This window comes from Castor canadensis, chromosome 17 (assembly GCF_047511655.1).
Source record: "Castor canadensis chromosome 17, mCasCan1.hap1v2, whole genome shotgun sequence".
NCBI classification, from domain to species: domain Eukaryota; kingdom Metazoa; phylum Chordata; class Mammalia; order Rodentia; family Castoridae; genus Castor; species Castor canadensis.
The window spans coordinates 51,062,050-51,086,577 of record NC_133402.1 but is presented as its reverse complement, the minus strand read 5'-3'; the positions used below and the strand labels follow the sequence as shown (position 1 = coordinate 51,086,577).

At 39.5% G+C, this 24,528-nt stretch overlaps 1 protein-coding gene across 7 annotated transcripts in view; it reads left to right on the top strand.

Annotated features, from left to right (window-relative positions):
• The window catches only part of Dcaf1 (DDB1 and CUL4 associated factor 1), a 101,247-nt gene that overhangs the window by 67,807 nt on the left and 8,912 nt on the right, over positions 1 to 24,528 (top strand). For all 7 annotated transcript variants that reach the window (XM_074059343.1, XM_074059344.1, XM_074059345.1 and 4 more), the window contains 13 exons: positions 436 to 615; positions 1,380 to 1,589; positions 2,503 to 2,672; positions 7,834 to 7,958; positions 9,074 to 10,337; positions 10,890 to 11,088; positions 12,039 to 12,121; positions 12,748 to 12,832; positions 16,562 to 16,795; positions 17,222 to 17,315; positions 17,842 to 17,946; positions 18,309 to 18,382; positions 18,891 to 18,992. In XM_074059343.1, the coding sequence (XP_073915444.1) occupies positions 436 to 615; positions 1,380 to 1,589; positions 2,503 to 2,672; positions 7,834 to 7,958; positions 9,074 to 10,337; positions 10,890 to 11,088; positions 12,039 to 12,121; positions 12,748 to 12,832; positions 16,562 to 16,795; positions 17,222 to 17,315; positions 17,842 to 17,946; positions 18,309 to 18,382; positions 18,891 to 18,992 (2,925 nt within the window). The remainder of the gene's footprint in view (positions 1 to 435; positions 616 to 1,379; positions 1,590 to 2,502; positions 2,673 to 7,833; positions 7,959 to 9,073; positions 10,338 to 10,889; positions 11,089 to 12,038; positions 12,122 to 12,747; positions 12,833 to 16,561; positions 16,796 to 17,221; positions 17,316 to 17,841; positions 17,947 to 18,308; positions 18,383 to 18,890; positions 18,993 to 24,528) is intronic.

Genomic DNA, 24,528 nt, shown 5'->3' with positions numbered 1-24,528 from the left:
TGTCTAACTCATAGACATCAAAATGCACATGAATGAATCATTGAGTCAATGGATACTAAACTTGTAGACTTAATATTATTAGGCTTATCCACTGTCACTACCTTGGGGAAGGCCTTTAACCTCTCTGAGCTGCTGCTTCATCTGTTAAGCAGGAATCCAGTACCTATGTAACAGAGCCTTTGGGATCATTAATTTTGTTGGCACTCAGTAAGTATAGGCTGAATTTAAATAGTTATCTACATTTAGGTAGTTTACATGTTTGGAATGATTATTTCCTAAAATTGCAATTGTAACTGAAACCAAACTATGACTTAGAATGCTGTCATTGTGTTTTGTAACGAAAGTTGTCTATACTGGTAAGTTTTTCTATTGCTTTCAAAGATTCTTTGGCTCAAAATTTGTAAAAATTATTTTTTAATTTTTATTTTGTTGCAGGTTTGCATGCATCCCCACAATGTTCTATCTGATGTAGTGAACTATACCCTGTGGTTAATGGAGTGTTCTCATGCCTCAGGATGCTGCCATGCTACCATGTTTTTCTCAATTTGCTTCTCATTCCGGGCTGTCTTGGAACTATTTGACCGCTATGATGGTCTTCGTCGCCTGGTGAACTTGGTGAGGTTCTTTCACTGGCTTATCCTGCTAGAAGTAGGGGTCCTGCTTGATTTGGCTGTTCTTCAGGATCACCTAATTGAAGAGAGGATGCTTCCCCTTGGAGTTTTGCTGTTACTCTTTTTATAAATTATTTATTCTTCCTCATTCACAAGTTTGTCTTTGTTATTTTCTTTTTTTTGGTGCTGAAGATTGAACCTAGGGCCTCATGCATGGTAAGCATGTACTTTACCACTGAGCCACCGCTTCCCCCAATCCTATTCCCTTTCTCTTTAATGGTTGGAGGACTCACTTGCGTCATTTTAGACTTGCTTTGGATATTGTACTGTTACAGAGGGAATTACTGTTGATAATTTTGATCTTCCTCAAAGCAACAGCTTTATTTCTGCATATCTTTTTTTGATTTTTGAGACAGATTGCTAGGTAGCACAAGTTGGCCTAGAACTTGCTATGTAGCCCAGGCTAGCCTTAACTCATGATCTTCCTGCCTGTGCCTCCCACATGCTGGGATTACAGTTATGTACCACCATGCCAAGCCTCTTGACTAAAAGCAGAGTTATTTTTTTGACAGGGGTTTAACATTTTGCTTGTATGTGGTTACTGTTAGTGTGTTGTGTACATAGATTTACTTTGTTGTTTGATAATATTGTTAGGCGTATAAACATTAACCAAAATCTTTTTTCCTTTTTTGTTACTCTTTTACATTTTTCCTCCCTGCCTACTCTTTCCCTCTCGTCTGCCCCAATCTTGTACCCGCTTACTAATAGATTAGTACTTTGGAGATTCTAAATTTGGAAGATCAGGGTGCACTTCTGAGCGATGATGAAATATTTGCTAGCCGCCAAACTGGGAAACATACCTGTATGGCCTTGCGCAAGTATTTTGAGGCTCATCTGGCCATTAAATTGGAACAAGTGAAGCAGTCTCTTCAGAGGACTGAGGGTGGTATTCTTGTTCATCCTCAACCCCCATACAAGGTAAGAGGATTAAGAGGATTTTTTGTTTTTTGTTTTTTTGTGTGTGTGTGATGCTGGGGATCAATCTAAGGGCCGTGTGCATGCTAGACCAGTATTGTACCAGTGAGCTACATCCGTGGCCCAGGAGATAGTCTTAAAAGGGGCAATCTTGTTAATAATCTCTTTAGCATCTCCAGCCTGAAGCTCATATTCAGATCAGTGGAGTCTCTGCAGGACACACATAGTTGTATTTTACTTGCCCTGTGTGGATGCAGAACAATTGAAAGTGATTGTAATAAGTTGAATTTCAAGTGGTTTTTGTCAAGCATACTTTTTTTTTTTTTTTTTTTTTTGGTGGAACTGGGGTTTGAACTCAGGGCTTTGAGCTTGCAAAGCAGGTGCTCTACCACTTGAACCACACCTCCAGTGCTCAAGTGGTTTTTGTTACCACTTAGAATTTGCTATTTCTCTGGGATACTAAAACTAAATGATGAATTAGTGTGTGCAAAAGAGCATTCTTTTATGAAAAGTACTAGATATCCTACTTCCTGTGCAGAATTACTTTTGAGAATTACTTTTTGTCTGTTTTGAAACCTTTTTGATATATTTTGAGATCATAACTAGTATCTGCATGTTATAAAAAATTCACAAACTGAGAGGCTATCAGTTAACTTGGTTCTCCTTAAGCACTGAAATACATATAAGGTACCTTTTATGATTTTTTTTTGTTTGGTTTTTTTGGGCAAAATGTGAGTTTAGTTATAAATAAAATAAAGGATTAAACATGTAGTCATTGCTTCACCTATGGATTGTTGACTCAATTGTGGAATTTGAAAGCTGTTTTAAAACCTGTTGACCAATGAGCTGTGCTTGAAAAGGAACAAGCGGATGATAGTTAAGGTATAACATCAATCTTGTATTTCTTTCCACATAGGCATGTTCATATACTCATGAGCAGATTGTGGAAATGATGGAGTTTTTGATAGAATATGGCCCAGCGCAGCTGTATTGGGAACCAGCTGAAGTCTTCCTCAAACTTTCTTGTGTGCAACTCTTGTTGCAGCTTATTTCTATTGCCTGCAACTGGAAGACCTATTATGCAAGGTGGGACCAGAGAGATTTCAAATGAAATTTGATCTTGCTTTTTGCTTTTGCTAAAGTTGATGTTGTCTTGGTTTGCACATGGTATACACTTTTATTGAACTGAATTGAAATTTTAGGCTTGAATCTGAGAAAGTAGGCTAAGTATGATAATGTGATTTTTAGGATGTTTGTTTCTGTGAATGGTCTTGGTGATTGTAAACATTGTACAATAGGCAAGGACCAACATCTGTACTTTGAAGAGAAGTTACATAATTTATATGTATTAGCTATAGAGCTGGAGTTGAATTCCTATCATGAGACTGGAGTCCATTATCCTTTGTTACTTTGACTTTAAATATCTTACTTCTGCTTGACAACCATATGTAATATTTATCTTACTTTCACATAAAAATAGCTTTTTGTTCTTTGTATTTGAAACACTAATGCTTTTTACAGTTCAGTTAAAAGTAGTTAGCAGAACAGAACAAGGCTCAGAAAAAGGCAACTCATATAATTAGGAAGTTGGGTGGATTCTATTAGAGAATAATGTAAAAAGAACTAAAACTGAGTTGGCATTGTGGCAGGTGCCTATAATCCCAGATACTTAGAAGGCTGAGGCAGGAGATTTGAAATTCAGTGGTCAGTGTGACCAATAAATAAAGACTATCTCAAAAAAACAAAACAAAACAAAACAAAACTATATTTTGTGTGTTTTTCTTTTTGCAGTGCTGGGGAATAAAACTCAGGGCCTCACTCATGCTAGGCAAGCATCCTACCACTGAACTGTACCCCTAGCTCTAAACAGCATTTCTTGACCTCCTTTTCCATCTCTAGTCACTTTCATAAAGACAAAAGGTGCTTATTTAGGGGAAATCTAGCTTGTTTGCTAAATTGCAAGACATTAAATCTAAGACCATTGGAGCAGTTGTTCTCAAGCTTTCTGGCTTTCAGACAAAAACCGTTGAGTACTCTAAAGCGCTTTCTTTTTTGAGTTGTATCTATCAGTGTGCACTATATTAGGAATTAAAACTCAGAAAATATAAACTATTTGTGAATTTACTTTACAAATAATGTGAACCTATTGTATGTGTTCTACTCTACTGCTTGTGCCTTGCTTACAGCCCTTTTTGCTTGGTTATTTTGGGATAGGGTCTTCTAAGTCTGGCCTGGACTATGATATTCCTATTTTAAGCTTCCTGATGTTATTGGGATGATAGGCTCTCACTACCACACCCAGCTTTTCCCTGTTGAGATGGGGTCTTGCAAACTTTTTTGCCTGGTCTGGTTTTCCTTATTTCAGCCTCCCAAGTTGCTAGGATTATAGGTGTGAGCCACCAGCACCCAGTTTATATTATTTATTTTTTTGTGGTACTGGGGTTTGAACCTCAGGGCCTGCTAGGCAGGTGCCATACCACTTGAGCCACTCTAGCCAACCCTGTTTTGTGTTGGGTATTTTCGAGATAGGGTTTCTTGAACTGTTTGCCTGGGCTGGCTTCAAACCTTATTCCTCCTGATCTCTGCCTCTGGAATATCTAGGATTACAGGTGTCAGCCACCAGCCCCTGACTGTGAGTTTATTTATTTATTTATTTATTTTACATATATATACTAATTGTACAAGATACTGTGTTTCACTATGATATTAACATACATGTATACAGTGTCCTTTGATCACATTCACCCGTTACCCTCTCTTTTCCGTCTACCACCTCCTGTTGGTTCCCTTCCTCTTCCCAAATAATTCCTCTCTACTTTCGTGGAGCTTCTTTATTTTTATTTTTTATTTAGTCTATTTATTTTTTCTTTTGTTTCATCATTTTTACATTTATTTACATGTGTATACATTGTTTGAGCCACCTCCCCCCTTCTCCTGCCCTCCTCTGATTATGTTACCATTTCTTTTTATAAAAAATTTCCAAAGAAATACCAGATGACTTTAGTGAATTAAGAAGTCTGTCTTAATATTTCTTACCTGCTTCTATACTCAGTCTTGTGATATCATGCAGTCTGGAAAATTACACTTCACATTCATGAGTAGATGAGAGTGAGAAATGAAAATAATCAGTATTTTGAACACAGCTTGGCTTTATAGAACCATTGGATCTTCTGAAATGGGTCTTGAAAACTCCCAGCAGTCCCTGACTATACCTAAAAAGTTGTGTGTGTGTGTGTGTGTGTGTGTGTGTACGTACATACATACGTACGTACGTACACGCAGTGCTGGAGATTGAACCCAGGGTCTTGTGCATGTTAGGCAAGCACTCTGCCACTTAGCTATTTTCCCAGTCTCGAGAACCACTGTTTTAGATTATTGAAAAGAAACAGGTTGGTTTTTTTTAAGTACTGGTGCTTCACCTTGAGCCACTCCTCTAGCCCTGTTTTTGTGAAGGGTTTTTTGAGATAAGGTGTCTCAGAACTATTTGCCTGCACTGGCTTCAAACCGAGATCTTCCTGATCTCTGCCTCCTGAGTAGCTAGGATTATAGGCATGAGCCACTGGTGCCTGGCAGAAGTAGGTTATTGTATTTACTCAAAGAATTACTTAAGATAACCAAAGCTCACACTAAGGCTAGGAATGGTGATACGTTTTTGACTGGCAAATTTGCATTTGGATTATTGAAAAAAAATATATATATATCTCCTTTATTTTCAAAGTATATTCAAGGGGTGGGGGTATAGCTTAGTGGTAGAGTGCTTGCCTGACATGCACAAGGCCCTAGGTTTGATCCCTAGCACCACAAAACGTTCCCAGGACCTCATACTTGCTTTATGACTGACCCTACACCCCAGCCGAAAAGGTTTAGTTTTAAAAACAAAAACTTGGCACAGTGGCTTACACCTGTAGTTGTAAGTTCCTTGGGAGGTGGAGATTGGGAGTACCTCTGTTTGAGGCCAGTGTAGGCAAAAGGTTAATTGAGACCCCATCTCAACCGACAAGCTGGGTGTGGTGAATGTCTGTGGTCAAAGCTACACGGGAAACCATAGGTAGGGGATTGTGGTCTGAGGCTGGCCCTGGGCAAAAATATGAACCTATATCCAAAAATAGCTAAAGTAGAAAATGACCGAGGTCGTGGCTCAGTGGTAGAGAGCCTTCCTAGCAAGCACGAGGCTCTTGAGTTCAAACCTCAGTACTGCCAAAAAAAAAAAGAAAAAAAAAGATTTTTCCTTCAGAACATACAGAACCTTATAAAAAGAAAATTACTTTTCTTTCCTCTCCTCCCTCCCCTCCCTTCCTTTCCCCTCCCTTCCTTTTCCCTCCCTTCCTTTCCCCTTCTCTCCTCTCCTTTTCTTTCTGAGACAGGATCTCCTCATGTAGCCCATGCTGGCTTTGACCTTGCAATCATCCTGCCGCAGCCTCCTGAGTACTGGCATTGTAGTCATGCGCTGCCACGCCTGGCTAAAAATTACTCTTCTTTTCCCTCTATTCCTCCAACTCTCTGAAAATTACTCTTTTTAGGAGGGGGACTGGGGCTCAAACCCAGAGTCTACTAGGCAATTATTGTACCAATGAGTTACAGTTCCAGTCCCTGAAATTGCTCTTAATCACTATTCATTTTCTGTCTTCTATTATGTATATAAACATGCACAGATTATTATATTTAATCACATTCATCTTTTTAATGAAATATTTCAAAATACAGAAAGGTGTAGAGAATAATATGATTCTGTGTACTCATTTTCAGTGAGTGATGACATTTTCAGTGAGTGATGACATGTTGTATCCTCAGTCTCTTTCCTTTTTCTGCCTCCCCAAGAGTGACCAATCTTTTGCATTTTAAATGCATTCTCTCCATTCATGTTTTTATACTATATTTGTCTGCATTTCCATAAGCAATAATATAGTACTGCTTTTAAGTTACGTGAATATTTTCCTATATGAATCTTTATAACTTGGTTTTTCAACCTTTATGTTTGTGATACACACACACACACACACTTAAATATTAAAAGTACTGTATTTCTGTACTACAGTTTGTTCCCATTTCCATTTAGTGTGTGGTGTGCTGACTTTTTGGGTTGTCTTGAAGGTATGATGTGTAGAGTCTGGGTTTATAGGGTGTCTGCATTTTTACATTTATTGGATGTAAAATTTATTGGATGTTGCCAGGTTATTTACAAATGATGTTTTTAAGAATTTGTTTTATTTTTTGTAGTATTGGAGATTGAAACAGGGCTTTGTGAATGCTAGGCAAGTACTTTACCACTTGAACCACACAGTTAAGTTCTTTTGCTTTTAGTTTGCTTTCAGTTAGAGTCTCAAGCTAAGTTTACCTGGGCTAGCTTCAGACTGCCATCCTCCTCCTACTGCTTCCCAAATAGCTAGGACCACAGGCATGAACCACCATGCCTGGTTTATTTTTAAGATGGGGTCTCTCTATCTTTCCCTGTGCTGTCCTTGAACCATGATCCTTCTGTCTCTCTTGAGTAGCTGGAATTATAGGTATGTGCCACTACTCCCAGCTTTTATTTTCCTTTCCCAAAAATTTCTCTTCTTCCTATGACTTAGTACTGTTAGATTTTTAATTTTGTATCTTTCTGTTTCGTTAATGTTGTGTTTTGAGCCCTTCCCTTGTCCTTTAGAGTTTTTTTTGAAGTGTGGCTCAGGTGGTAGAATGCTTGCCTAGTAAGTTTGAGGCCCTGAGTTCAAATACCTTTGTGGGAAGGGGTGAGGGGCTTCCCCAAAAAAGGATTGTCAATTGCTGTAGGAGATTTATCATGTTTTTTGGATTTTGGAGCATTTTGTATTTTAAGATTTTCAGATTAGGGATTCTCAGTGGGTAAAGTCTATGCAAGTGATTTTAAAATCCAAAGAAAACACTGAATTCTAAAACATTACTGGGTCTATGGCCATACCACCCTGAACGGGCCCGATCTCGTCTAAAACATTTCTGGTCCTAAGCATTTCGGTAAGGAGTACTCAGCCCATACAGAAACACCTGTTTGTACTTCTGAGTGTTTTCTTAGGACAGATGGAAGTGAAATTACTGGGCCAAAACTTAGGAATATTTTAAGACTCAAGTTCCACATTTCCAGATTGTCTTCTAGAAAGAGTGTATGGTATATCCTCACCAGCATTAGGGACTTTTAAGAGTTACACAAATGGCAGTTCTGATTTGTTCTATCTCTTTAAAGCTGTGTGGCTATATTATAGTTTCCCTTTAACTAATTTTTATTTCTATTTAGAAATGACACTGTGCGCTTTGCTTTGGATGTCCTTGCTATTCTCACTGTGGTGCCAAAAATCCAGCTTCAGTTGGCAGAATCAGTGGACGTATTGGATGAGGCTGGTTCCACAATCTCAACTGTAGGTAGGTTGCACCTCATCATTTTTGTTGTTGCTTGAGGTGGATTTGTTTTCTTTTGCTATTCTGGCTGTGGTTACTCGCTAATTTTGGAATATTAGAATAGAAGGTAGTAGAGAAGGGTTCCTTGCGTGTCCCTTGTTAAGGGTTTCATATAAGGAAATTATACTAATAATCTCAGAGTTCATAAATGGTTCAGGTTTATGGGACTAACAGGTTGGAGCAACAGTAAAAGACTTAAGAGGTTTTGTAACCTGAACACTAAAAATAATAATGGCAGGGAGCTCAAAATGGGTAGCAGCTATCATACACACAGAAAAGGAAAACATCCTTTGTTTGAAGATACACCTTATTAAGAGCAGGCTTTGAGGGTGCTGCTTAGGTCAGCATGAGAGATGGTGTGACTGACGGGGTCCTCAGATGCACCACTCTGGGGAGAAAGTCAAAGGTTAAGGCACTTGTTTTTGGGTTTTTTTTTTTTTTTTTTTTGGTGAGAGTAGGGTTTAAATTCAGGACTTTAATGCTTGCAAAGCAGGCATTCTCCCACTTGAGGCGTACCTGTAGCCCCTTTTGCGCTTGACATTTTGGAGATGGGGATCTCATGAACTATTTTTCTGGGCTATTTTTCGAACCTCTATCCTCTCGATCGCAGCTTTCTAAGTAGCTAGGATTACAGGTGTGAACCACCAGCGCTTGGCTCAGGCACTTGTTTTTAATTTTCTTAATACGTAGTGGAAAAGGTTCCCATTTCCAAAGTAGCAGCTAAGCTCAGGGATTTTTGTTTTCCTTCATAAGGTTTTAATTTATTCTTAGCTATTTTTGCTCTGTTTATCTAGGAAACATTGCACACCAACCTTGGTGACTTCCGCATGATACTAACACCAGTTTCCTATTTAATTACTACAAGATATTGCAACATAATGATTCATTGTAGTAGAACTGACTTAATTTTACACAAACAATTCTTGTACTTTTAAAAAGAAGTGAGGTAGATTTTTTTTTTTTTTTTCATTCTCCCAGTAGAACAGAATGAATAGAACTCCAAATTTTGAATCTGGAACAACCACTGAACTTAGCTGTCAGTTTTATGAGGAATAATATAATTTTTCCCCTCTTCATAGGTATCAGCATTATTTTGGGAGTGGCTGAGGGTGAGTTCTTTATCCATGATGCTGAAATTCAGAAGTCAGCACTTCAAATTATCATCAATTGCGTTTGTGGCCCAGATAACCGAATATCGAGTATTGGCAAGTTTATCTCTGGAACTCCTCGGAGGAAGCTGCCTCAGACCCCCAAGAGCAGTGAGCATACCCTGGCCAAGATGTGGAATGTGGTGCAGTCCAACAATGGTATCAAGGTTCTTCTGTCCTTGCTGTCCATCAAGATGCCCATCACAGATGCAGATCAGATCCGGGCTCTGGCCTGCAAGGCCTTGGTGGGCCTGTCTCGCAGTAGCACTGTCCGGCAGATTATCAGCAAACTGCCTCTTTTCAGTAGCTGCCAAATCCAGCAGCTGATGAAGGAGCCTGTCCTGCAGGACAAGCGCAGTGACCATGTCAAATTCTGCAAGTACGCTGCTGAGCTCATTGAGCGGGTGTCAGGAAAGCCACTTCTCATTGGCACTGATGTGTCCCTAGCACGGCTACAGAAAGCAGATGTTGTTGCCCAGTCAAGGATCTCCTTCCCTGAGAAAGAACTGCTTCTGTTGATACGAAACCATCTCATTTCTAAAGGGCTTGGAGAGACAGCAACTGTGCTGACAAAAGAGGCTGACCTGCCTATGACGGCTGCCTCCCATTCTTCTGCCTTTACCCCAGTAACTGCTGCTGCTTCTCCTGTCTCTCTTCCCCGAACCCCTCGTATTGCCAATGGCATTGCAACTCGACTGGGTAGCCACACTGCTGTGGGTTCCTCTGCCCCTTCTGCCCCCACTGCCCATCCTCAGCCTCGGCCCCCCCAGGGTTCACTAGCTCTTCCTGGTCCATCTTACGCAGGCAACTCCCCTTTGATTGGTAGGATCAGCTTTATCAGAGAGAGGCCGTCACCTTGCAATGGCAGGAAAATCAGAGTCTTGCGGCAAAAGTCGGACCATGGCGCCTACAGCCAAAGCCCAGCTATAAAAAAGCAGTTGGATAGACATCTTCCTTCCCCACCTACGCTGGACAGTATCATCACAGAATATCTTAGAGAGCAACATGCTCGCTGCAAGAACCCAGTTGCCACCTGCCCACCTTTCTCTCTCTTTACTCCTCACCAATGTCCTGAGCCAAAACAGAGACGGCAAGCGCCAATAAACTTTACCTCAAGGCTAAACCGCAGGGCATCATTTCCAAAATACGGAGGGGTAGATGGCGGATGCTTTGATAGGCATCTTATCTTTAGCAGGTAAGGAGACACCCCTCACTCCCTGAAAATTGGAATGATTCTTCTGTTTAAATCAAAGTTTTTGGGCAGAGGAGGGGTGACAAGTTGAGGAAGCCATTTACTGGCCTGGAATATTTCTGTAAGTTTAGGTGATACAGGAACAACGTAAGTGTACCACCTTTTGTCAGTCTGTGGGTTCCTTGTGATTGTTGACAGTATATAACTATGATACTCTGTGCTGTCATCTGTTCTATTATGTTTTCTAGAATTCATACAACACACTGTTGCTAATCAGGCATGTAAACTTGTCTTTGTGCTGGTCCAGGTTTCTGTCCATTCTGATCTTTTGTAAATCTTACACATAGGTTGTGGAGATCCTTTTATGTTAATTAAAGTGAAAATGAACCATTGAAGGTCACTGTAATGTTTCAGAACCCCTTTTTTTTCTTTTTGAAAGGAACTCACTTTTTGAAACTGACCCGGTTCTTGTTTCTTTCCTTCTAGCAAAATTTTGGTTTTTTTTTTGAGTTCTTGCACATTCATTGTCTGATCCTCATCTTTTATTTTGCTTAGATTTCGTCCTATTTCAGTGTTTCGGGAAGCCAATGAAGATGAGAGTGGCTTCACCTGCTGTGCATTCTCAGCACGGGAGCGTTTCCTGATGCTTGGCACCTGCACAGGGCAGCTGAAGCTCTACAATGTGTTCAGTGGACAGGAGGAGGCCAGCTATAATTGTCACAACTCAGCCATCACACACCTTGAACCTTCCAGGGTAAGAATTCCTTCTCTGGATGTTCTCAGTCATTCTGAGATGGATTGGTGAGCTGGAGTAAGGGAGACTCACCCTTTATTGGGCTATTTGAAAAGAGTCTTCACCTAGAAAGTCTACTTGAGGTTGACTCATATTTAGAGGGAAACTGAGGAATATTGCCAAGTATTCAGAGAGGAACCATTTTTGGTATCTCTAGGGCACTATAGGTACATGTATTTAAATCCTAGTGGCTTCTAAGCATTTCTTTTTTCTCTCTTTTTTTTTAATTATTGTGCTGGATAGGGGTACTTTGTGGCATTTACAAAACTTCTTACACTATATCAACTATATCATACTTGAATTCACCCCTGCATTTGATTTTGTTTTTGTTTTGTGATACTGGAGTTTGATCTCTGAGCTTCACACTTGCTAGGTAGGTGCCCTACCAGTTAGTCAGTCCATCAGCCCTTTTTTGTGTTCGGTATTTTTGAGATAGTGTCTCACACACTGTTTGCCCGAGCTGGCCTCGAACCTTTATCCTCCTGATTGCTGCCTCCTGAGTAGTTAGGATTACAGGTATGAACCACTGGCCCCTGGCAGCTTCTGAACATTTCTTGGCTCTGGAGAGATTTTTACTTTTTCTTACAGTGGCTTTTATGCACGTGTTTTATTCTATTTTTGTATTTCTCGTAGTGCTAGGGATTGAACCCAGGGCCTCAAGCATCCCAGGCAAGGACTTTACCATTGAACTAATTTCCTAGCCCTTATTTTTGGTTTTGTGAGACAGGGGTGTTGCTCTGTAGCCCAGCTTGGCCTTGAACTTATGATCCTGCCTCTGCCCCCAAAGTGCTGTGATTATAGGTGTACTACACCATGCCCAGCTTTATACATTTATTTTAAAATGCTGGTGTCAGATATTGATACCTGAATATTTGTGAACTCATGATTACCTGCTTTTGGTCTTCTTTTAGGATGGTTCCTTGCTGCTGACATCCGCTACTTGGAGCCAGCCTTTGTCTGCGCTTTGGGGAATGAAATCAGTATTTGATATGAAGTATGTATTTGCTTTTGTCTACATGTTTTTGTGTTTTACTTAACCTAATTTATATTCTGTTTCAACTGTTTTAGACTGTATGCCTTATTTTTTTTTTTTTTTTAGTGTTGGGTATTTTTTTAAATAAAATTTTTAATTAGGATATATTCATTATAGGGGAGAGGGAGATTCGAAGTGACAATTCCAATCAGACTTATATTATACATTATTTATATTTCCACCATCATCTCACCCTCATCATCTCATGTTTAATAAGCTTTTATCTTTCTTAAATCCTAGATATTCTTACAAAGTATTTATATTCTCATTATGCAGCAGACCCTTCTAACCCGAAAGATATATCTACATATTTTTTTATGTTCACATGTGACAAAGGCACCTTTTCTGGGGTGCCATATTAGCCATGTTTCTTACCAGGGAATTCTGTGTATTATTTGGAATCTCTTTGGATGGACAGGTTGAGGGAATTTTCTTTTTAATGTTAGTGCTTAATTTAATCCACTGTTCCTCTTTGGGAACCGTGGATCTTCAGGTAAGTATGGTTGTGCCAGAGATTGAGGATCACTTTTATTTTCAGTTATGTCCTGAAGGTTTGTCACTTAGGTACTTCTGTTGTTTGTCCATAGACATTCCTTCACAGAAGATCACTATGTTGAGTTCAGTAAACACTCTCAGGATCGGGTCATAGGTACAAAAGGAGACATTGCTCATGTAAGTAACTAAGAATTCACTGTTTTCAAGCTGATTTAACCCATTTGTTTGTATTGAGATCTTCTGGATGGAATGTGGGGACTTAAGTCCTGTTGGCAACTAGAAATTTCTAAATGAGGGATGGGGGATACAGCTTAGAAGTAGAGTGCTTACCTAGCATGTACGAGGGAGGCCCTGGGTTTGAGCCCTAGCTTTTTTTTTTTTTTAAGTACTAGGCATAGTGGCATATACTTTAAAAAAAGAAAAAGTCAAGTGCCATGGCTCATGCCTGTAACCATAGCTGCTCAGGAGGCAGAGATCAGGAGGATCTCTGTTCGAAACCAGCCTGGGGCAAATAGTTTATGAGACCCTATCTTGAGAAAAAAAAGAAAAGGGCCGTTGGAGTGGCTCAAGCTGTAAGTGTCTGCCTAGCAAGGGCAAGGCCCTGAGTTCAAACCCCAGTGCTGGAAAAAAAAAAAGAAAAAAAGCCCCAGAGAGCTAGGCATAGTGGCACACACTGTCATCCTAGCAGAGGCAGGAGGAGCTTGAGTTGGAGGTCAGCCTGGGCCAAATAGCAAAACCTTGTCTCAAAAAAAAAAAAAAAAAAAACCATTACTCAGTGAGCCAGGTATGTTGGTACTCACCTGTAGTATCAGCTACTTAGGAAACTATAAGGCAAGAAGATCGAAATTTTGTGAGACCTTTCCTCAAAATAAAAAAAGATGGGTGCTTTGACTCATGTCTATAATCCCAGCTACATGAGAGGTAGTGATTAGGAGGATCTTGGTTTGAGGCCAGTCCAGCCCCCATCATTCAACCAATAGCTGTGTATTGTACATGCCTGTTATTCTAGCTATGCAGGCTGGCCTGGGAATAAAGGGAGACCCTATCTCAACAAGAAAGCAAAAAGGGTTGTGGGCATGGCTTAAGTGGTAGAGCACCTGCTTAGCAAGCTTGAGGCTCTGAGTTTAACTCTCAGTACCACCACCACCAAAAAAAAATGTATAAGGTTAGGGATGTAACTCAGAGGTAGAACACTTGCCTAGTGTACTTGAGGCCCTCGGTTCAATCTCTAGTACCTCAGAACAAAATACAAAAAATTAAACAAAAAAATGCAAAATGCTCGATTATCCTTCTAATTAGAATCTAGAAGACAATAAAGTAGTTCTAAGCTATATAGGAAAAACGTAAAAGGGCTGAACATGAACTTAATCTGGCAATTTGAGAAAGGTATATTACCACAGCAGATTTTTTTGTTAGCTTGTTTTTTGAGACGAGATCTCAGTATGTAGACCAGGCTAACTTCAAATTTACTATCGTCCTGCCTCAGCCTCCCAAATGTTGGGATTACAGGTGTGTGCCACCTCACCCAGCTAAGAGCAGATATTTTTTGAGTCCTTACCAAGTTTTAGATGAACTAAAAATCCTCCTAGCTTTATGGAGCATCATTGGGGAAACAATAAATAAACAGATGCTGCCGAGTAAAAGAAATCAGGCTAAGAGGTAGGAAATGTTTGTTGGTGGTGTGGGGTTCTTGGGTTTTATTTAGGATAATCAGCATGGGTAATGTTTAAACAGAACCCTGAAGGAAATGTGATTATCACCCAGGTATCTGGGGAAAAGTTCCTAGGCAGAGGGAATGGAAGGGAAAAGCCCTTGTTTGGAAGGAGGGATGGAGAGGAAAGGGTAAGAAGTAAGCAGAATAGGGGCCATATGCTCTAATAGTTTGGACTTTTGCCTTTTCCTCCAAGTGAAATGAAGACACTGGAGGGTAATCAGAGAATACATGATTGAATGTAAAATTCCTAATGTGTGATTCTGGTTTTTGTGAGAGGAAACAAGAGCAGGCCATTCAGGTAAGTTACTGTACCAGCCAATATGTGAGAAGAGTGATGTGGCTGGGCCCATGTAGGTATGCTAGAGGTGATGAGAAATGGTGGGACAAAACCCTAGGTCTGGGTTGGGACACAGGAATGGAGATTCTATTAGACTGAGTTGGGAATGAAGAGTTAATATGCAAATTGGGAGTTTAGAGGAAGGATATTCGATGGGAGATATATATATGACCGTTAACTGGTGATTGTATTTAGAGCCATGAACCTGGATGAGATCAAGGGTGCTAGAGAAGAGAAAGGATGTGAGAACAGAGCTCTTGCATGTGCCAGTATTCAGAAGTTGGCAAATGAGGAACTTGGGAAGGAGACCAGAGTGAGTAAGACAGAAGGAAATTCAGGAAAAATACATGGCCTGGAAGCCAACTAAAAACTGTTTTGAGGAAGGATTGATCAGCAGGTCAAAGTACTGATGAGTTGCATAAACAGAGAACTAAGAGGAAACTTTGATTTAACAAGGTAGAGGTGAGGCTGTTGTTAACCACGTCAAGAAATAGTTCTGAACCCTGGTAAGGAGAAAACCTGCTTTGATTAGGTTCATGAAAGAAAGGAGAAAAGTGAAAATACTGAGTGTAGACAATTCTTTTGAAATGTTTTTCTCTCTCTTTTTTTTTTTTTTTGGTGGTACTGGTGTTTGAACTCAAGACCTCACCCTTGCTAGTCAGGCTCTACCACTTGAGTCATTCCGCCAGCCCCTCTTTTGAAGTGTCTTTGCTGTAAATTGAGGTAGAGAAGTAGTGTGGGGAGGATGTGGGGTGGTAAAATTAAGATTTTTCCCCTCAACTTTTTATTTGAAAATGTGAAAACATAGAAAAATTGGAAGATTAGTTCATACACCCACTACCCTGATTTGTCTGTTTAATATTTTGCGTATTTTCTGTGTAAATGTATGTGTTTTCTTGACTCATTTGGAAGTTGCAAACACTATGACATTTTATCCCTATCTCTTAAAGCATATATCGTCTAATAATACTTTATTACATAGTCACACTTAACCAAATTTAAGAAAATAAGGCTAAATCCCAAATATCTTCTAATACTCAGTCCATACCCAGTTTTCTTATTATTCCTGATGTATTTGGTTTCAGATGTTTTTGTTTTTGTTTTTTGAACCAGGATCCAGCCAAGATTCACATACTGCATTTGGTTGTTATGTCTTACTAATGTTTTAAAGGCAAGAGCCATTTCTGCAGTTTTTATGACATTGACTTTTGAAGAGACCAGGCCAGTAGTCTTGATCTGGATTTGTTTTGATTATTTCTTGTAGTGTCTTCTTGTTTCTACAGCAAAGGAGGAGTTTTTTTTTTTTTTTAAGATTGGAAATACAGTATGTCTATAAGCTGATGAGAAAAATCTGGTCTCCACATGAGTTACACATTATAGGCTATGGAATTTTTTAATAAGGTGGGGGAGCCAAAATAGGCACATTGGGAGATTTGGAGGAGAAAAGGGAATTTTGTTAATGACTTTTCTCCAAAAAGTAACCTTTAGGGAGTATTCTGTGGGTCATCACTGATTGATCCATGTGGAAATCGTAGAAACATTTTTTGTTTCTTGGAAAGGGAAGGGTAAGAAAACTTGTTTTTATTTTTTATTTTTTTTAATTCCTAATGCAGTTTCACTTTTCGTTTTCTTACTTGTGGGAAAGGGTTTTTTCAAACCTTGAACGGGAACCAGAGCACTCATACTTGCTTGGATGGGTATGATCTTCTACCTTTCAGTTACTTAACGATATTCAAGCTTTTGTAGTTTTGGGGAATTGGAAAGCCTTGGGAGAAAGATTTTACACAGTTTTTCTTTAAATTTATCAATGGATGGATTGGTCTGATTTTCTCTTCCCACCCCTTCTTCTCTAAAGATTTATGATATTCAGACTGGCAACAAGCTGTTGACTCTGTTTAACCCAGATCTTGCCAACAACTACAAGAGGAACTGTGCCACCTTTAATCCTACAGATGATCTTGTCTTAAATGATGGCGTCCTCTGGGATGTCCGCTCTGCACAGGCCATCCACAAGTTTGACAAGTTCAACATGAACATCAGTGGCGTTTTCCATCCGAATGGGCTTGAGGTCATCATCAATACTGAGATTGTATCCTTTATACTCATGTCTTTCTTTCCATTTGTTATCTAGTTTGTCATGCAAAATATTTTAAATGCTTTAGGAAGGACTTTATTTTTGCTCTAGAAAAATGAGTTGCTAGACATACAAGAGGAAAATAAAGTATTTCTTTTGGGAAGAATGGAGCTCATGTAGTGTTTAAACATATGGGGATACTGTACAGTATTTTCAGGTACATCAGCCAATTACTGACTTTTAAAGTATCAATACTAAGGAAGGGGGAAAAAAGTGATATTTTAGAATTTATGTGAGGTTAGCTGAGAACTTTTGTGTGCTGGGGATTTAGCTCAGTGGTTGAGTGCTTGCCTAGCATGCTTAAGGCTCTGGGTTTGATTACAGCCCTGAAAAACAAACACAACTTGTGATTAAAATAGTTTTCCTTGACCACTCTTCTAGTGGGACCTTCGAACTTTCCATCTTTTACACACTGTTCCTGCTCTGGATCAGTGCCGAGTGGTGTTCAACCACACGGGGACAGTGATGTATGGAGGTAATAAACCTTTCATTTCGTTCTTTTTGCCTCTACTCTGCCCCTTCGCATAACTGGTTGCTTCCTTTTTATAAATATCTCTCGCTTGTGAAAAGCACTTGAAAGTTGTAACATAAAAGAAAATGATACTATAGTGGTGACAAGAGAAGGTAAAAGTAATGTTGATTTAGGGTGAAAGGCAACTAATTTTGAAGATAAATCTTGTATAGAAAAAAATGTCTAGCAGTAATTTCCATATGCATCACCACGAACTTAAAAACCTTTACATTTGTTGTCTTGGGATATTAGAAGCCTTCAACTGTAACACTTACTGGAACTAGATGTGAGGTTGAGGATATTGTTTGCTATAATATGTTGGATATGCAAGGACTCTACTTCAAGGAGAGCTAACTAAATGTGCAGTAAATTTATTTATGAGGAAAATCACTGAAATCTGGGTTGACCATTAAAATTTTCTGTACTAGTAAATACAGGATGGTTCTGATTTTTAATAGTGTTTTGTTATCTTGCCCTCCCCCTCAACTAGCTATGTTGCAGGCAGATGACGAAGATGACTTAATGGAAGAGAGGATGAAAAGCCCTTTTGGGTCATCCTTCCGAACATTTAATGCAACTGACTACAAACCTATAGGTAAGCATAAAGAGACAGGCATTGATCATTTTTCATGTCTGGGTATTCCTTTTTTTGGGGTGCTGTGATTTGAACTTAGGGCCTCGTGCTTGCTAGGCAGGTGCTCTACTACTTGAGCAACTCTGTTTGGGTATTTTCCAGATAGCATTTTACGAATTATTTGTGTGAGGCTGCCTTCGAACCACAATCCTCCTGATCTGTGCCTCCCAACTAGCTAGGATTACAGGCATGAGCCCAGCTGGGTGTTCCTTTTTTAAGATCCTGATGAACAGGGGAGTTCTGAACAGTCACCTTGAGGAAAAGCAGGTTTTCAGGTCACAACAGTAGGCCAGTCCTGAGTCTTACCACATTCTGTTTTCCAGCGACCATTGATGTGAAGAGGAATATCTTTGACCTATGTACAGACACCAAAGACTGCTATCTTGCTGTCATTGAGGTAAAGGAGCTTATAGGGGTTCTGCTCTTTTGTTCTGATGTTTAGGGTCATTTTCAAAATTTTAAACTATAAGGCATTTTGTCTGATACCAGAGTTGTTTTAAAGTAACACTGTAGATGGTAGGCTATTTATAACCTCCTCATTTGATAAGATTTTGGAGATAAATAGTACAAGAGAAGTAGTAAAGAAACCCAAATATAAGATTGCGTCCTTTTTGACTTACACTGTCATATCTTTCTCAGAGGAGTCTATTACTCACTAGCGCATACTGGCTTATTCCAAGGATGGTGGTCTCTCCTGTGCTTATAACCCTCACTGGCTATGCCTTCTCATCCTATCTTTCTTTCCCTCTCTGTGTTCTAGGTATAACATTTTCAGAATCTGCTCAAGAATTTTAGGCATCAGAAGCTTTGATAATTACAGAGTCAAGGTCATGGGAAGTAGTCAGAGCTGAGGTGTGGATGTAGGCCTTCTCAAAACTCACGGCTAATTGGATATTTTATTCCAGAACCAAGGCAGCATGGATGCCCTGAACATGGACACAGTATGCAGACTATATGAAGTAGGCAGGCAGCGGCTGGCAGAGGATGAGGATGAAGAGGAGGACCAGGTTAGTGATCTTTGATTCTTTTTGCTAAACAGAGCTTCATAGTGGCTATGCTTTTCTGTCTTTTGTTAGAAGGAATTTTAAAGATCAGCCTGTTACCGTATTTGGAAGGCCTGTCAGGTGTCTGAGACTCAGAAGAAAGTGGAATTTTGTTTATGAGACTTTAACCAAGCCAAGTGTGGTGGCCAATGCCTGTAATCCCAGCAGTACTTAGCAGGCTGAAGCAGGAACATCACAAGTTTGAGGCCAGACTGGGTTACTTAGTGAATTTGGGCTCTATGGCGAGAGAATTTTCTCAAAAAAAAAAGACTTCTGTTTGTAATTTGCAGTCTAACAATCTCTGATTTTTTTTTTTTTTTTTTTGAGATTTTCTTGCTATCCCTGCCTCAAGATAAGGAGCCCCCCAGTGGGTGTGGTGGTGCAGTCACAAAGACAGTGGGATACTATTTCTAAAACAAAATTACAAAAAAAAGATAAACAATCCCCATATTCTAGTATCAGTACTGCTGGAGCTGGATTGTAGAAGTTAACCTTTATAAAGTTTTGGTGTTTGTTTTCTCAGTTTTATGACATATCCATTTTCAGAGCAACAGAGCTGAACTTATAGGTAAAGAGAAGATTTTGGTCATTTGAGAAGTTGAACATACATGAAACATGAGTATTGTGTCCCACAGTTTTAGCTGTTCCTTTTTCACAGGGGATTTTAATTTGTGGTCATATGATGGGAAATGTTTGCTTGTGTGATACTGGTATTGCCATCAGAGTGTCAGCAGGTCTTTTCCTGTATACTGGATTCATGTGATACTCTTTCTAAGCATATCATTCTGTCTAGGTCAGATTCTTTTGTTTAATCTCTTGAGAAGTAGTTATTGTTGAGTGCATAATACGAAGTTGAAATTGAGTGACTAGCATTTGACTTTCTGTTTTTGCAGATATTAAAACTAGTAAATTATCTTTTTTCCAGATCTCAAGTTAATTCTTTTTTTCTTTCTGTGACACTGCTTAGTCTTAGGGGGCACAGAAATGCCCTGGGTGAGGAGAGGGGTGCCATGGGATGAGAAGAAGGGTGCTTTCCTCTGTTTGCATTACTACAACTCTTGCTCTTATCCTTCCCCTACTTGTTGATAATTCATGCTCGTGGTTAGGGCTAATGAAATAGCTTTCTGATAGGGTCCTTCCTAATATTCAAAAGAATATTTTAAAAATAAAAACTTTTTTTTTCTTTTTCTGGTACTGGGAATTGAATCCAGGGCTTTGTGCATGGTAAGCATGAACTCTCATTAAGCTAACATCCCAAGCCTTTTTTTTTTTTTAAACTTTGAGACAGGGTCTCAATAAATTGCCCAGTCTGGTCTTGAACTTGCCATCCTTCTGCCTCAGGTTTCAAAGTAGCTGGGATTACAGATTGATACTACCCTACCATGCCTGGCTAAAAGAAAAAAGAATAAAAGCAATAATTTTATGAATTCTTTTTGGATATAAATCTAATATTGTGGACTAAAAACCCATTATTTTCTCTCTTGTTTAGTACTGACTAAGCAAGTGCATTTTGTGCTAGTTTGAGATCTAAGTATGTATTTCACTGTTGTTATTAGCATAAACTAAATGGAGTTTGTTCTCTAAATTGAGTCTTTTTTGAATAGTGTATCATCTGTGCTTCAAAGGTGATTCAGACAGGCACTGGTGGCTCACACCTTAATCCCAAGCTATCCAGGAGGCAGAGACCAGGAGGATCGTGGTTTGAAGCCAGCCCAGGCAAATAGTTCGAGAGACCCTGTCTCAAAAATACTTAGTATAAAAGAGGGCTGGTGGAGTGGCTCAAGTGATGGAGGGCCTGCCTAGCAAGGCAAGTTGAGGCCCTGAGTTCAAATCACAGTACCACAAAAAAAAAAAAAAAGTGATGCAGTACACCTGGATCAGATATCTGAAACAGGCACTGTGACTCACGCCTGTAATCTCAGCTACTTGGGAGGTGGGGATAAGGCGGATCATGGTTCTAGCCCTCCTAGGCAGAAAGTTGAGAACCCATCTCAATCAGTAATCCAAGCATGGTGGGGCTTGCCTGCGTTTACAGGTACAGAGGAGTCACAGGTAGAAGGACTGAGGTTCGAGGCTGGCCCTGGGCAAAAAGTGAGACCCTATTTGAAAAGATCACCTAAAGAAAAAAGGTTTGCAAGTTTGGCTCTAAACTTCATATGGTGCTTTGAGTGAGTTACTTAACTGCTGTCCATTCTTTTATTCTTGCTTCAGTTTTCTACTTTAGACAGCCCACTTCCTTAGTGCACATATTTTTCACATTAGTTGTCATAAAGTAAAATGTAGCTTAATAGCTGGGTGTGCTGGTACATGCCTGTAATCCCAGCACTTGAGGCAGGATCATGAATTTAAGGCCAGCCTAGATTTGGCTGTTGGTTTAAAAAAAGAAGAAGCTGGGCGCCAGTGGCTCACATGTGTAATCCTAGCCGATCAGAAGGATCGAGGTTCGAAGCCAGCCTGGGCAAATAGTTCGAGAGACCCCCATCTCGAAAAACCCATCACAGAAAAGGGCTGGTGGAGTGGCTCAAAGTGTAGGTCCTGAATTCAAGTCCCAGTACTAGGGGGAAAAAGAGAAAAACAAGATGGTGCTAATTATCAAGCTATTTGTGTGTACATTGCAGTGGTACTCCCATGGGTTTATTCATACTAACAGCTATCAGTTCTGTTTCAGGTGCTTGGATATTACATGTTGAACTATTAGATCTGAAGCAAATTCCAGGTTTATTTTTTCTATCCCAAACCATTATCCTTGCCCTTCCTTATATTCACAGTTTACTAGGCAGTGAGTAGTAGGTCTTTTCTGGGATATCACCTATTCCCTGTGAGGCCTTGTATCTGCCTTTGAGAGGACGGACAAGCTCAAAGGAAAGCTGGGATTGCTCAGGGCACTTTGGGAGCTTGAGGGCTGTTGTCTGTGTTGGCTTCATTCTTGCATGCGTCAAGCAGTGAAGGAAGTAAAGGAACAGAGATAGGTGACTGGTCGTGGAAGCAAGAGACCATCATACAAGAACAACTTAAGCGTTCCCTTCTCATATCCAAACTCTCCAGAGTGCTTGATTCATGGAAAAGACTGTCCTTCTGTGGTTCTGTTTAACGTTCCCTTGGGGTAGTTGAGGGGGAAAATATTAGGAAGAGGGTAGGGTGACTTTCTGGCTTTGAAGAAAATAATCGAGGCTACCTCAGGATAAGACAGGCTCAAGAAGGTCCTAGTAAAGTGGATCTGGGACCCAGTTTGTAGACTAGGTGTCTGCATAGTTGTCTGACATGGGTAAGTTAGCATTGCTTCCAAATTTCTCAGAGTTGAGGCACATTCCACCGCATACCAGTTCCACAGTCCTTACTGGCCATGTAGTGACTCTCAAGCTTAAAGGATATCCACTGGAGAACTGGTTTTCCCTTCAAGACCTTGGCGTTTGAGTCTTCATTTAGACAGTATAATATATTTAAGTAAGTCTCCTTAGTAGCCTTAATTGTTGATCTGTAGTCCTTCTGGAATCTTGATAGTGGTATTTTGCTGTGTTTACTTTTCTCCATTGGGTTTCTTCCCCAGTGACTCTTTGTGTGCCAGCTTCAGCTTTTTTTTTTTTTAAATTCACTTTCCTTTATATACGTCATCTGATTTTAAAACTACAGACTGTCCATTTTCATATGAATCATTTGCTATTCAAAGTTTTGTCCTAGTCTAGGATATCTGCTCTTTGCAGATGTTCCAGGTATTACATATGGCTTAGGGATGCAAGCACCTGTGACCAACACCTTTGAATTTCCCTTTTCACCTTAGTAAAATAAGCTCAGAAGTATGAATGGTCAGTTGCCATCTGCTAAAATGCTCTAGGATAAAATACTTACATAAAGTGGTTATTAAAAAGCTTTTATTGAGGTATAATTTACATATCATAAAAACAGTTGCATTTTGCCCTTAGGGTTAATTGAGTTTGCTATTATTGACAGGAAGGGATGAGCCATGTCCATGAATGAATTTGACAGCCATGTAGACTTGGTTTCTTAGGCTAGCAGTCGGCCTGCCTGCCTTCAGGAATTTTATGAAAGCACAGATGAGCCAGTTACCTATTAGAGCTCATATTATTCATTGAAAATTTGGTGCCTGTGTTTTTAAAAAGCAGTTCGGTCAACTTTGTTGTTGGCTTTTATGAAAATTATAAAATCAAGGATTAGTATTTGATCATTGTTCCTAGATTTTAAAAGCTAATACACTTAAGTTAAAAAATTATAGTTAACCGTAACTTTATAAATACCAAATTCAACAAGGGAATAATGCTCTTTTTTTTCCACTTCATTTGGAATCTGGGACACACTGCTGTGCTTCCTGTGTGTTCTCCACTGCCTAGAAGCGGATGGTAAGAGTCTTTACTAATTCCACACCTACTGTACCCCCCCTGGCCAGAGCTGAATGTGGTGACTCCTGAAAGATTTTTTGTTTTTTTCCCAAAAAAATTAAAATGTACTTAAAATTAGATTCTGTCAGTAAGGACATAAACCTATAGCTTTTAAGGATAGTTAATACCAGGAGCAAGTGTTAAAAGAAGTAGGAATGTAAAGTCAGCAAAATAAGACAAGGTAAAGTATCAGTCAGGTTTGAATTACATTTTTAAAGCTATTCTAGTTTTTGAACTATGACCAGTGGTTTGGCTTTCTAAGAGACTGATTATATTTTAGGAGGAAATACAGGGTAAAAGCTATTTCTCCTGAAAAACATTCAAAAAGAGTTTTTAATGGTCTTAGAAACAAATGCACTAAATAATTAGAAAATTGTATCAAATTCTGCTTAAGTCCTAAAGAACAAGTCAATTTGATGCAGCAGAGGCAGCTAGTGGGAATACCTTCATTTACCTTTTCAGTTCTGTCCTATGGCATCAGTGGGGACAAGGTGCATTATCATAGAAATACAAGGTACTTTTAATAAGTACAATTCCTGGCCGACCCTTTCAAACTCCACTTGCATGAATTTTACTTGGAAGGATAGACTCTTACCATCCTCCTGCACCCTTAGGTGGAGGGTAGGCAGTGTACATTTGGAAGTGTACGTTTGGAAAAAGTTTTCTTAGGTGATTCTGATGGTCACACCTGAGTAAGAGCCACTGGTTGAATCAAACCCACCTCATTTAGCAAGAAATTGAGATTCAGAGAAAGTTGGTATTTGATAGAAGTTCAGTAAAAGATCATTATCTCTGTTGTTACTACATATCATAGAATGTATCACAGAGCCCTTGGGAGGTTTGAGCCATGGAACGGATTAGACCATTTCCCAAAGAGCTTATACACACATATACATGTGCAAGAGAATTGTCTTTCTAGATTTGCTGGTCCACTGATGCCTATTTGAACAGCTTCACATACCTGCTCAACTGTGGACCTTTTAAAGTTATGATACCCTGGTTTGGGGTACAGCATCCCAGGACCACAGACCAAAACTCCCTGCTGCCAAAAAAAAAAAAAAAAAAAAAAAAGATTGAGAAAGTTGTACTATCTTAAATTTTAAATA